Genomic DNA, 14,237 nt, shown 5'->3' with positions numbered 1-14,237 from the left:
AGAGTCCGTATATTTCGCTCCAGAAGCTTGACAACTCTTGGGAGGCTCAAAGAGCAAAACCACTGGAATCCGCATCCACTTGGCAGGTACCTGCAGGAATTCGTGGCAACAGCTAACTTTTTGGGATGGGGGGGGGGGGGGGGGGGAGGGGGCGGGATTTGCATCATTTACAGGGGATATCATAACAAGATTCAGTGGTGAATCCTGGGTTTGTACCCCTAGGTTTTTGCCATCGTTTCTGAAGCACAGAGCAGCTCTGCAGTAGACTATCATTATTACCGCCTAGCTGGGAGGAAGAGTGACTTCATACACTCACCTGTGTCCAAGAGAGAGAGAAAAAAAAACCAAAAAGAGGTGCTAATGGCACTAATCTTTCAGAAAATCCAATTAAGGCTTTATAGCAACTCTTTGAAAAGCGACGCACACAACCTTACTTCTGCAGGAGACACTTCTACGCAGGCTTTTCCCCAGGTGGGTACGTGAAGAACAGTTTGTAACGTGGTTAACGCTTGGCCACACAAACATCCTCCTCGTCTCTATGGGTTTTCTTTGCATCCTTCCCAAACACTTCTCCAATCCTCTCCCGTCGTGGTCCCTACCCTCCTACCTGGGGCTGCAGCTCCTTGTTCCTGCAGGGCTGGGCTGTCCTTGTGTCACCGGGCTGAGGCTTCTGGGCCACACACAGGGAGGGAGCCCACACCAAGCTTCAGTCTGGCCCATCTCCAGTGATGCAGGTGGGATCGCTGAGACCTACCAGTGTTTAAATAGGCACTTTGCACATACTTTACATTATCTCTCTCTATTTTTACCTTTTAGGGTTTTTGCTGTGCTTCTGTATTATTTTAAAGGCTCTATTACTTGTCATTAAAAAACCAACGTGGTGTTTCATCCCTACTGGAAGCCTACAAGGTTTCTCTCTAAATTCCTCACCCATGGCCAGGAAGAGGTGGGGACAGTCCCGGGCCCCTCACCACCTGGGGGGCAGCAGCCCCTGCCCATTGCCTTCCTGCCCCACTGGCACCAGCAAACGGTGAGGTCCGTGGGGCGGGCAGTGACGCCGTCCTCACCTTGTGCACCATCCCTTTGCCTCCTCCAGCTGCTTTGCCGATGGGAGATAGGGTTCTCTGGCCACTCAGGCCATATGGTGGACACTGCCAAATTTTGCTTGGCTGTACTTAGTTTTCTATTTTTATCTTCCACGGCTTGTAAAAATGCTTTTTAAAAGACAGGACACGATTCTCCCTTTTCCCGACTGGCTCCACTTCTCCATTTGCAGCAAATTATTACTTTTTTCCCCCTTTCTCTCCAAAGGGGTTGAAATTAATGGGCTTATTTTAACCCATCTCAAATGAGTATGATTCCATTACCAGGCTGCCTGAGAATGGTACCTACTAGCAGTTGCTTTAAAACTGTTATTACAGGGCCAGTAAGGGGAGCTCAAGTCTTGTTTACGGTAGGTCCTACACTAATGATATCTGCTATCTGCTCGGTCTTTTTCCACCTCGTTCGTGACCAGAGCGGTGCAGATACATAGGCACAAGATGCACGGACCCGCTGTTTCTCGCTGGTGGCGAGTGGGGATTATTGCCAAGACGTGGAGCAGAGGGAAGTTGGGAGCAAACTCTCCCACTTGGCGAGGAGAGGGCGCCCGGTTCCCTCGGGTGGAAGTTGCGCGGAAGCCGAGTTAGTACCCCCCCCCCCCCCCCCCCCCCCCCCTTGCCCAAGCCCGGCTGGAGGAAGCCTTTGACCACCCACCGCGCCAGCGCACGACGAAAAAGAGCGGATTTTCCGCTGAATTCCGCCCAGCTGTGCGCACTCAACGCCTTACGAGCCGCGGAGGGAGGGGAGCCATCCCGGGCCGGGGCTAGCTGTCCCCGCCGCCCCGGCCCCGCCAACCGGGGAGCCCAGGCAGCCGCGCCCCGGCTCCGCTCCGCCCCGCCGGGCGCTCACCGGGAGGCCGCGGTGACGGGCGCTGTGCCCCGGCGGGCCGGGCCGGGCAGTCCCGTCCTGTCCCGCTCCGCCCGCGGGGGCCGGCGCCGGTGAGACGCCGAGGCCAGAAATTGCGGCGAACGCCGGCGGCGGCGCTGCGGCTCCGCGGGCCGCGCTGCTCCGGGGCCGCCCCGCGGGCTCCGCTCGCCGCCCCCGCCGCCCAGCCCGGCCGCCGCCGCCGCCGCCGGAGGGGGAGCCCAGCCGAGGCGAGGGCAGGGCGAGCACCGCTTCCCTCCGCGGCGGGTCACCGGATTAATCATTGCAGAGCCCCCGGACCGCGCCGGCGGCGCGGGGCGGTCTCCCCCGCCGCACCTCCTTCCCCGGCAGCCTGCCTCCCGCTCTGCCCCCCGCCGCCGCCGCTCACACGGACGGCAGGCAGCTGCCCGCCGCGGCCGCACCTGCCCGCTCTCCCGGCTCCAACTTTTCCCGCCTGTTGCACGTACCGAGCATCCCGCCCGTCGCCGTTCCGGCGGGGATGGACGCCGCGGAGCAGCACGGCTGCTAGCCGGGACGGCGGCCGCCCGGTCGGGGGGCTCCTGCCGGGGCTCTCCGCCCTTACCTCGCCTGCCGCTGCCGTTTTCGCTGTCCCGCTCCCGGCGGGCATGGAGGTGCAGCTGGGGGTCGGCCGCGTCTACCCGCGGGCGGGCGGCAGGACCTTCCGCGGGGCTTTCCAGAGCTTCTTCCAGAGCGTCTGCGAGGCTTTCCAGGCGCCGCGGGAGGAACCGGGTACCAGCCAGCAGCCGCCGGCGTGCGCGCCCTGCCCGCCGAGCAGCCCCCCGCCGCCGCCGGGCTCGCCCGCCTGCCTGCCGCCCCAGGAGCCCCGCGGCGCCGGGAAAGCGCTGCCGGCCGGTGGCCCCGCCATGGGCTCGCCTTTCCCCTGCGCCGGCGAGCTGAGGGAGCTGCTGTGCGAAGCGGGAGCGCTGCCGCTGCTGCCGCCGCCCGAGGCCGAGCCGGCGCCCAAGGAGGACCCGCTGGGCGACAGCGCCAAGCAGCTCTGCAGGGCCGTGTCCGCCTCCATGGGCCTGGCTCTGGAGGCTCTGGAAGCGCCGGGAGAGCCGCTGCCCCGGGAGGACTGTATGTTCGCCCTGCCCGCCGAACCGCCCCGCGCCCCGCGACCCCCCGGCGGGGACCCGCCGGAGCCGCCGCCCGCCCCGGCCGCCTTCGCCGCCGCCGAGGCCGCCCTGGCCGTCGACGCGGCCGCCGGACCGGGGCTCTACCGCGGCTCGCCGGGGCCCGCAGCTCGGCCGCCCCCCGCCTTCAGCCTGGCGCCGCCGCCCGCCCGCATCAAGCTGGAGACCCCGCCGGGGCCGGTGGCGGGCGGCGGCTGGGGCGGACCGTGCCGCTACGGAACCGAGCTGGCCCCGGCGGGCCCCGCGCCCCCCTGGCCCACCTTCTTCGCCGAGGAGGGGCAGCTCTACGGGCCCTGCGCCGAGCCGCCCGCCGGGCCCTTCGGCTGCGGGCGAGGGGCGGCCGCCGAGACCGCCGACTTCCCCGCCGACGCCTGGTACCCGGCGGGCCGGACGCCCTTCGCCGCCCCCGCCGCCTGCATCAAGAGCGAGCTGGGGCCGTGGGCCGAGGGCTACGCCGGCGCCTACAGCGAGGTCCGGTGAGTACTTGCGTCCCGCATCCCGTCGGCATCCCGTACCCCGCGTCCCGCATCCCGTCGGCATCCCGTACCCCGCGTCCCGCATCCCGTCGGCATCCCGCGCCCCACTCCCGCAGCTGCCCCGGCAAACGCCGCGGGTCCAGCCCACCCCTGTCCCGGCTGCCGCCGGCTTGATTCACCCTTCTGCTGCTGGAGCCTTCCCTTTTTACCAAAAAAACCTGTCACTTGTGTTAGGCAAGATTGTGCCAGAAATACTACGCTAAACTCCTGGTGTTCTCCGCCACCCCCCTGATGGGTTTATCTCATTTCCTTGCGTGTCTGTTATCCCTCTTCTCTCGGCCGCGTGTGGGAATCGGGGCGCTGCGCTTCAAGCACCGACCGATCTCGAGATTAAGTTAAAATTCTCCCTGCACCTTGCTCTGCCGTGAGCTGGCTTTGCAGAACGTGCTGAAACTGCTGAATGCATAGGTAGAGAAATACTGCATGTGCTTTAAAGCTGTTTTAAGTACAGATAGAAGATGTGTTTTGAAGTAGAGAGAACAGTATTTAGGAATACGGCAAAGGAGGAAAGGCTTATGTGTTTGAGAAGAAGGATTTGTTCAGAAGTAATTTTTCCTGGCCGATTAACCTCAAAAAAAAAGGAGATTATCTCTGTAAAATAAGTGTACACAAACAGTGGGCATACTGCATCATCACCTTCCATCATGGCAAAACGCGTTGCTGCGTGAGGGAATCGCTGCAGCGGATAGAAGCGGGAGAGAGAATGGGAATGCAAGGGGATTTTTCTGCTGGCTTGGCGGTAGCCCCAGCCACAAGTGGTTGGTAACGGCCCTCAGCTGGGGTTTGCATCGTTGGAGTTTCACATCCCCATGCTCACCCTGTGGTACTCTGTGTGGTGGGAGCAAAGATTAAAACCAACAGTTAGATTTTATTTTTTTTTTCCCTTTAAATTAGCACAGGGCAAACGCATCACGCTCCCGCTTCTGTCCTTGTTTTGCTGCTTTAAAATGCTCACAGCTTTATTTGGGCGGCGTGGTAATTATCATCCACACAGCAATATTCTTGGGGATTTTTTGAAGAAGGGCTTGGCAAAAAAAAAAAGGGGGGGGATAAAAGTAAGGAAATATCCAAATGAGCGTGGTACCGGTGGCGGGAGTTGTGTGTACTGTGTGTATCCTCCTCTGGAGTGCGGATAAATCTCTGCTGAAATCAGCGCAGAGTGAGGAGGGATGAGTAAAGTTGGGAAAAGTTCAACCGTTGAAATGCAGTCAATGGCTGATGCAGGTTTTTGATAGTGGAAGGCTCAGCCTTGCGATGGTTTGTTTGCCTGCGAAGCCCGGGCAATAGAACCTTGCAGAGACAGGGAATATTGTGATGAGAACAGGTTTGGGCTTAGGTGGTGGTCAGCAGAAGGTCCTGTGGACTGGACCTGACCTGGGCAGCAGGTAAATTTTGCCTGAACCTCCTTAGAGATAAATGACGTCTCCCTTATTCCTGTGGGAAAGGTTGTATTCTCCTCTTCCTTGTGGCACCATTCAGTGTGCTGGGTCCGTGTCCCCGTTTCCCCTGGCACAGTGGATCTGGGGGGGGAAGACGGGCTCCCGCTGGCAGACTTCTGCAGGGATCGGTGGAGTGGGAACTAGCGCAGAGAGCTTTTAAAACACCATTATCTTGTCCTTTGAACTCGGTTGCTTGCGCAGCATTAGCTAGCCGCTGCGAGTGAGCGAGGGACTGACAGTATTTATACCTTTCTGCGTGCTCGGATGCGATTTAAAAAGCTGTAAGGAAAACGGAATGCTGCTTTGTGGCCTGTCTAAAGCCGTATGGGCTAATTGCTGCCAGGTTTATATTTCATCCTAGTAAAGTCTCCAATAACTTTGCAGCCTGGTGCCTATCAATTGCCGTGGCTTTTGACTTTCTCCTAGACACGCGACGGTGCCAGTGCAATGAGCAGCCTCAGCTGGAGCTGATGGCAGCAGATGATGTACCAGCTTCCCAGGTAGCCGCGCTCATAGGGAAAGGAGGTCATGGGAGCTAAAATGCTTTATAGTAAAGTTCCTTCAGGATGGTCTGCTTTGGAGCTGCGCTCCCCCACTAGCCTCTAGAGCTAGGTTTAAATTCCTGCCCTGTGTGGCACGGCACAGAAAGCTGTACCCTCTTAGCCTCAGAAAATGTGGCCTCAGCATTTTCAGGAAGGGCAGCGCTGTGGGCTTGCTGCAGCTTTCCCAGCCTAAGGAGATCGGCACTTCGGAGCCCCGTGCCGCCTCAGTGCTGGCAGTGGCAGCTGCAGACACAACCCCGTCTTCTTTGAAGATTATGAATAAAGAGCATTTTAAGGTGTGTCGCTCCTAGTTCTTTCCCTTTTTTGAACGTCCCGTCTTGCGCTAGCGGGGCTGCATCTCTTCCCTCCATGGTGAACCTTTCTTCAAAACCCCAGCTCTGCTCTGGTGCAGCCTGGGTCAGGTGTAGATCGGTATTTTTGAAGTCAGAGACACCCCCCCGGCTCCTCCTTTATATATGACACTAAAGCACAAACAGTTTCTTAATATTTCGTGGGAGTTGTTTACATTTCCCCTTCATATAAACTCCTATCGATTTGGGTTTTGGGGTTCCTAGTGGACGAGTTTACCTCTAAAGCCGTGAGAAAGGGGGGGGGGGCTGGGCTGCTCGAGGGATCATTGATGGAAAATTGGGTGCTGCCTTCTACTTCGGGAGACAGCACGCACAGCTCCTAAAACAAAATGCTGTCACCCACCAGGGGAAGCCAACAGATTCGAGGGGACCGAATGAAGGTGCCCCCTCGGCAGGAGCCGTCCTGGGCACCCTCGCTGTTTCCTGGGGTGGTGGGTGGTCTCCTCGGGGCGCGGGGTGGGACGGGTGCTCAGAGGGAGCAGTGACCCTGCAGATCCGTAACCGCTGCCGGTCCCTTGGCGTGTGCAGAGAAGGGGGATATTGGTCTGGGCTTAGAGGCACTGGAACATTGCAGAGGAAAGAAAATAGGCATTAACACAATTTGATTTCATTTAAAGCTTTTGATACAGTGTACCTGATTGTGCCAGTAGTGATTACATATAATTAGCAAATCAATCCAAGCTTTTGTTACACTGGGGACTTGTAGCTGTTTATCTTTGTGCTCTTGTTGTTGCATAATTATTACCAGCAGTCGTTGAGGTGACTAAATAATCTCTGTTAAGAGCGAGACGCAGCATTGGTAGAGTAAATCCGAGGTTACCATGTCAAAACGACTTTGTAAGACCAAAACACAGCACCGGGTGAGTGGTGTAGATGGCTTAAGCTAAAATGGAACCAAAGAAGGAGCTATTACTGAAGCAATGGAAACAAAGGTGATAAACTAATTTAGGAGGTAACTGGCTCAGAAAAATCTTAACTGTCCATGTAGTTTCAGATGTTTTCTTAAGCCGCGTTTGCTATTACTATTGCTACCCCTTTGGCATCCCTGTGTTTGCCGGTTACACCTGCCTGCAGATTCCTTTCTCTGGTTCAGTTGTAATCAGCTTGGGCCCGCGCCATGTGTTTATGCATCGCCTGGCATAATGGCTATATAATCTTTTTGTGACCAGCTATGTAATTGTGATACCGCTTGCAGATAATACCTGTAATAATTTCTACCTACTGGAGGAGATAAGAGTCAGATAAGAAGATCGAGGGCAGGTTATTACACTCACAGATGAGAGAAGGAGCAGGAGGCCGTTCTCTGGGCAACCCTCGCTCCTGGCCACCGTCTGCCCGCCTGGGCTCTGCTCTGGTGTCCCCTTCCCCAGGAGACATCTGGGGGACCCTCAGCTCCTCACTGGTGGGACTTAAAAGCCCTTGCGAAGGGGATGACCCTCCTGTCTGCTGTTGTCGGTATGACCTCTCTGTGCAGGCGAAAGGCAGTATTATGTAAATATTTCTTTTGAAGACAAGCCGTGCGTGGAAGAATGCTCATTCTGAAGCCTGTCCCTCTGGCCAGCATCGTGGTCCGCAGCTGCTGGTACGGATCCATGGATTGGGAACCAAGGGTGGCTGGGAACCTCATTGACGGTTCCCGATAAAAGCAGAAGAGAAAGCATAAAAGAAAGTTTTCTTCCGCATCGCCTTTCAATTCTTGTTTTTAATTCTTTAAGCTTACACTCCTATTACCAGTGCTCTTGGTTGGAATCAAGTCCTCCTCCCGAGGTGCAGCTGAGGTTTTCCTCTTTTCAGGAGACTTTTTGGGCATGGTGTTCTGAGGTTTCTGCGCAGGTACAAGTCATTGTGGGGCAAACGAATGCTGTCAGAGAGCACTGCATCTGCCTCGGGAAACACCCGTTTCTTGTCTCTTTTATTTGGTAGGTGATAGGGTTGATCTCTTGTCAGATCTTGTTGGGAAAACCAGATTCCGTGTTTTTTCCTGATCGCTTCCGGATTTTAGGCGAGTCGTGGGTAGCACTGAGTTCAGTGGTGCACATTTAAATCACGGTCATCTGTGTTTTCATGTTGTGCCAGGCCAGTTTGCATCGCTGTTATTCACTGGGAGTGACTGTGCCTTAAATTAGCAGTTAATTCTCCAGGTTGCAACAGAGATCCCAGCGAGTTTACAGTAGGAGAAATCTTTCCTAGGACACGCCTGAAAAGTATCCTGGATTCGTGTAGGTGCTTGCCGAGCCGTCTTCAGTCACTGCGAACCCTCAAGCTTCTCACAGTCAAAGGGGGAGCCTGGGGTGGGAGAGGGGACCCCAGCTCCTGTGGCACTTGGCTGACGGGCTCCCCGGCTTCAGCGGCTGCTGGATCTGGCCGCTGGTTCGAAGCCTGTAGACCCGCAGGGTTTATAACTGTGTGCTAAGGTCTTCTGCAGCCAAGTTTTGTCCCGGGTTGCCAAACCAGCGCTCCGCTTTTCCGTGCGGAATGGGATCCGCATGGAGCACGGCTGAGTCACGAGGGCAAGGGCGGCTGCCAGCCTGTGCCAGCGGGGCTGCCTTTCAAACCGCCTAAACACGGAGGGGAAAGAAGCAGAAGCGCTCTGCGAAGCTCGGGAGGGATGGGAGCTGAGCTTTCCCCAGGATATAGCGTTAATTGAAAGCTGCTTTCAGAGGTTCCCTACCGACAGGCAGGAGAAGGCTGTCGTAAACACGGCACGAAGCGCCCGTCCTGCACCAGTGCTGTGCCTGGTTTGGAGAACTCGGGATGTGTTTAAGAGTGAACTGGCACGCTGCCAGGCTGTGGCATCCGTCCTGGCTTGAGTTAAGGTTGTGAAACAAGTGATGCGCTGGGGCAGGGTAACTGGAGTGGCTGGGATGTTTGACTTGTGCTCAAGCCTTGGTCTCACAGCGTAACAGTGGGGGCAGCAAACCCCTCGCGTCCTGGGAGAGCAGCAGAGATGGGCACTGCTGGCTTCCCCCGTGACTGGTGTGGCCACTGGGTCACCCAGTGCCGGGGACGTAGCGGTTGCGATTCCTTTTCCTCACTCCTGGGAGTTGCTCTCTGAAGGATTGTGGCGTGTGAGCCAAAGCTCATTCCTTCTCTTCCATGCTTAGCTGGTTGACTTGCTTTCATTTCCTTTTGAGGATGCTGATTTATTTAGTCTTTCCCGTGAGTTAGTTTTCATTTAAACTGATAAACGAGATTATCCTCGTACACATCGAGTCACCTAGACCCATCCTGCGGTGGTGTGAGGGCAGCAAATGGCCCTTTCTAAAGATGGAACGTTTGACTTGATGCCGGGTGCGCCTTGAAATCTGCTCCGGGAGCTGGAGTCCCGGTGGCGTAACACACCTGACTGTCAGAGAGTCTGCCTGTCAGAACTGGAAAGATTGTAGTCCTTGTGTTAAGACACTGGCTGAGCCCATGGGCACTGGAAAAGTGTCGGTGGTCTCAATCCTCACCCAGGTTTGTCCTTGCGGGTGCAGCAGCGCTGGAGGTGGGGAACGGCTCTGCCCGAGGGGCTGGCACGTCCCTCTCCTGTGCCATTAAATTGGGATTTATGTCCCTGGCAATGGATGAAGGAAAAATAACTGTTTTGAATGTTCTTTATTTTCCAACTTGCTCCTTCCACTCAATTGATTTTGATTCTGGAGTTTTCCCAGTGTTTCCACAGCATACACCAAGTACCATTAAATGGGTCTTCCCTCCCTTCTTCCCCTCCTTCTTTCCTCCTCCATCCTCTGTCCCTCCTTGTCTTCCCTCTCGTGATGACTCTTCCACTCCCCAGCTCTCCCTCTCTCCCTCCCCACTGGAAAGGGGAGATGTGTCACCTTGTTAAGGGACGGCTATGGAGGGCATACACGCACGGTGTGTTTGCGTGGGACCTGCCTGTCCACTTTTACCACACAAAACATCTATTTATTTGCTTTTTCACTCATTCATTGTAAGACTCTTCAAGGGCAGACATTCCCCCGCCCCTCTGTGTGCTTTCCCATCCTCTTCTCCCCATGTCTTGAATTTCTGAGCTCTTACACCCTCTGAAAACCGGCTCCAGAGTCTCATGCTCAATACCAACAGTGATTGCTTCCTCCATGTCCCCAGTTGCTCTTAAGTGCTGGTTGCAGCCAGAGGATGCACTCTACAAGACTCTAGGCATAGAAAACGGTGGCTGAGAATTCAAAAAATTTTACCAGAGAAATAATGCATAAAAAGCTATAAGGGTATTGGTGGGTTTTACAGGCATTTTGTTTACTCTGTGCTGTATTTCTAAGGACTTGTGGGCAGGAAGCAGGGAAGGATTTGCCCATGGTGGCTCTTCTACTTGAACTGCTTTTACTTTTTTTTCTCCTGTTTGCGGTATTCACTGGTATTTATTTGTTATGCAGATGCTATCTGGCCTCTGCCAGTCTATAGTATAACCCGCTGCTTTTCCTGTTCTGAGAACTTCATTTCAGCCAGAGAGAGCTAGTTAAAAGTGGGTAGCCATTTGGTGCTTTTTCTGAGGGCAAAAGGGCAACCTATTTCAAAATACTGATTGTGAATGAGAGATAGAAGGCGTGTTTTGTAGCCCTTGTAGGAGCCTGTGGCTTTGCAATATTGCTGTATCTGAAAGAAAACAGCGCTGGTGCCTTTCCACCCATGTTTTCTTCTTGGGAGGCTGTGGGGACAGGAATTGGCCCCCGGGGCCGGGTCCCCTCGGTGGGGACGGGCATCGTCCCCTGGTGCAGCATCCCCCCCTCCCTTGGGACATGCCTCCAGGAGGATGGCACTCTTGCCAGTGGGCACCTGGCAGCGTGGTCACGCTTGGTGATGATCTGGCACCATGCTGCCGAGAGCATCGTGGTGTAGGAGGTATCTGGATGGGGCAGGGGCCGTGCTGAGGAGCCCGGGAGCCTCCGGCAGGTTTATGGGCACTCCTGTTGGGAGCATACCACTGCTGCTGCCCTGTCCCCATGGCACGGAGCCGGCAATTCCTGGAAATCTCTGCCTCTGGCCCCTTGCTTCAGATTGAGGAAGGTGTGGGACGGTCCCGGCAAGAATTTAAGCAGAAACAGTGTAGCCAGGCGGTGAATGCTGAATGCCATCCATGGCCCGGGCAACCCCTCCGGACGATGCGCAACTCCCCTGGCATCAGCTTCGAGGAGCCTCCAAGGCTACCCTCAGCTCTGGGCAGGAGACAACGGTTCGCTCTGTGTCCCTTGCCAAGGTGGCACCTTTGAATTGCGTCTCTCGGGCGAATGAAAGATAAAGGCAGGCAGCGCTTCCAGAGCGAATCTCAGATGGGGAGTCCGAGGGGAAAAGCACAGTGAAAACTGGAGCTGATCGGAAGTCAATCTGTGCATGGGGTGGGGGGAGAAAAAAAGTTGCGCTGGTGAACTGGGAAGAAAGCTGGAAATGCTGCCATTCGTTGCAGGAAGAAATGCCAAAATTTCTTAAAATATTGGAAATTTTTTCCGTCATATTGGGAACATTTTGTTTTGCTGTGGTGAAAGCCGTTTCATCTCACAGAGTGAAAAGTAATTTGTAACAGAGAGCGGTAGTTCAGTTTCTCTGTCATTCATTTTAATTACATTTTTGTCTTCAGCACTGAGCTTCATTCATATTTTATGAATTGCTGATTTTAAAATGGCTGTCCTAATTTGCCATTTCTGCAGTGGCATTTGTTGTTCTAATTGGCTTTCAGGCTGTACTTGGCTCGCTGGCTGGTGGCTGTCCACTGGGCTGCTTTGGTTGGCTGTTCGGTTTGAAATGGATACTTTCCGCTTGTGATTGTAGGCTAAAATTACAAAGTTAAATATAAAAGAAAAAAATCGTATTGTTTTATCATCCCGTGGAACATTTTTTTTTTTAATTTATCAAATGAGCGTTTGCTGAAAGAAAACTATTCTGTGGGAGACTTTCTACTACTTCTAGTAAAAAACGTTTCTTTCTTTGAGCTGCTCTGGTAGATCCCAAAGATGCGTGCAGGGGTTGGGTGACTCTGGCAGTTAAACATTGGAAATATATTGAAAAACACCTCACCTCAGCAGGTGAAGGAGGTGATTCTCCTCCTTTGCTCTGCTCTGGTGAGACCCCACCTGGATGGAGAACTGCCTCCAGCTCTTGGTGCCCCCAACATAAGAAGGACATGAACCTGTTGGAGCTTGTCCAGAGGAGGCCACAAAGATGCTCAGAGGGCTGGAGCACCTCTGCTGTGAAGACAGGCTGAGAGAGTTGGGGTTGTTCAGCCTGGAGAAGAGAAGGCTCCGGGGAGACCTTAGAGTCCCTTCTACTACCTAAAGGGGCTTCAGGAGAGATAGGACTCTTTATCAGGGAGTGTAGCCATAGGACGAGAGGTAGCGGTATTAACCTGGAAGAGGGTACATTTAGGTTAGATATTAGGAAGGAATTCTTGACTGTGAGGGTGGTGAGACACTGGCCCAGGTTGCCCGGAGAAGCTATGGAAGCCCCATCCCTGGAGGTGTTGAAGGCCAGGCTGGATGAGGCTTTGAGCAACCTGCTCTAGTGAGAGGTGGGGGGTTGGAACTGGATGGTTTTTAAGGTCCCTTCTAACCCAAACCATTCTATGATTCTATGAAAATGAGGTTTCCCCCTTGCACAGGCATTCAGCACGAGGCCTGGGAGCATCTTTCCCGATGAGGTGCCCCCAGGTGGGGCTGTCGTGTTGGCTGGGACTGTGTTCCTGCTCTGTGGGGCTCAGCCCACAGCCCTGGGAGCTGCCAGGCTCCACGATCCCCGAGGCAGCAGATGGGAGCCCACCATGGCCAGAATGGGTTGAGAGAGGAGATGCTCCTGTGCAACAGGACCCAGCGAGCGTGATACAGCTCAGCTGGTGTGCAGTAACTCATGAGTGTCATCTGTGAACTCACTGCATTGCAGATGTTTGTAGAGGTTCCAAGCAGCCTTTGGCCCTTGTCATGCAGTTCCTCAAACCCCTCCTTTGCTGTTAACAGCTCACGGACATCTTGACATAATAGCCCAATAAACCTCACACCTCCACATACACGTGAGCTTTTAAAGAAGGATTTTAGTGTTTGATATATTGCAAGGTGATTTACATGCCTTGAGAGGTATCAGCTTTACCTGTTTGCTCTATTCCCCCTGCATTCCCCTGTTGGATTTTCAGGATGTGAGCAGTCTTGAATGCATTTGCAAGTGGAAAAAAACAGTTCAGCATCATAAACCAGAAGGCAACGCTAAACAAGAAGCATCAGATGAACCTCACTGCCTGCTGGGCTTACGAGACATGGTCTTTTCATCTTCCCGTTCAGTTTATTTCAATATTTTTTTGCAATTTAGAGTGAATTTTCTTTTTCTGAAGAATGTTTTCTGCCAAGAGGGACATCCGCACCAGAAACCGACACAAAGCGAGAGCTGTAAAATCATCTGGGACAGAGCAACCAACTCATGTCACCTGGGAAGAGACTGCTCATTGATGCCACGTCAAACTGGTGACGTGGCGCAGAGGGCATGGGCACCTTTCTTTGTTCTTATCCTTAACATTTGCCAGAAGTGATCTCCTCTCACCTTGGGTGAACTGTATTCGTGGGAATGCAGCAAAGACAAAGTTTTCTGCGTGGGTACCGGATCCTTTCCAGCTCTTTTTTTTAACTCAAGAGAGCCGGGAGACAGCGTGCACAGGAGGCAGATGTCCTGTCTCCCTTTTTAGTGGAGCGTTTATGCCTGGTAAACAATTAAGAGACGGATACAGACATGTTCTATCTTAATACTTGGCCAATGCAGACATGCTGTCCTGCCTCTGCCAACTTGTCACAGTTGCTGGATTGCAAACCAAACTGCGGTATTGCAACTTCTCATTGCTAGCAGGGTTCAAGAGGCAGCTACAGAGTGAACCTCGCTGACTTCTGCCTGGAAAGCTGCGGCCATAGAAGACGTCTGGCAGTGTCTTTTGTGTATCTCTGTGTCAGCTGAATCTTCTCTTCCTCCTGCACAGGCTGGCACGGATACCAACAGGGAACACCTGGAAGATACAAATCTACCTGGCAAGCACACTCAGCAGCATGGACTTAGAGAGACCAGTAACCTGCTCAGAGTCCTTCGCAATAGCCCAAGCTTCATGGTCCAGCAGGTGATGAGTAGGAGGAGGCCACAGGACCACTGTCTGGCTCTCGTTAGCGTTCTTTGAAGAAGTCTTGAGGACAGCAGTGGATGCGTTACCTTCCAGTATGCTGGTAGGATGTGGTGAGTGCCAAGGGGTCGCACTGCCAGGAGTTAGGAT

At 54.3% G+C, this 14,237-nt stretch overlaps 1 protein-coding gene across 1 annotated transcript in view; it reads left to right on the top strand.

Moving 5' to 3' along the window:
• The first annotated feature begins 2,591 nt into the window (after positions 1–2,591).
• The window catches only part of AR (androgen receptor), a 55,949-nt gene continuing 44,303 nt past the window's right edge, over positions 2,592–14,237 (top strand). Inside the window, exon 1 of the mRNA XM_074148156.1 lies at positions 2,592–3,595. Coding sequence (XP_074004257.1) covers positions 2,592–3,595 — 1,004 coding nt within the window. The remainder of the gene's footprint in view (positions 3,596–14,237) is intronic.

The sequence above is a fragment of the Numenius arquata genome, chromosome 5 (assembly GCF_964106895.1).
Source record: "Numenius arquata chromosome 5, bNumArq3.hap1.1, whole genome shotgun sequence".
Lineage (NCBI taxonomy): Eukaryota > Metazoa > Chordata > Aves > Charadriiformes > Scolopacidae > Numenius > Numenius arquata.
This window is presented reverse-complemented; position numbering and strand designations above follow the sequence as displayed.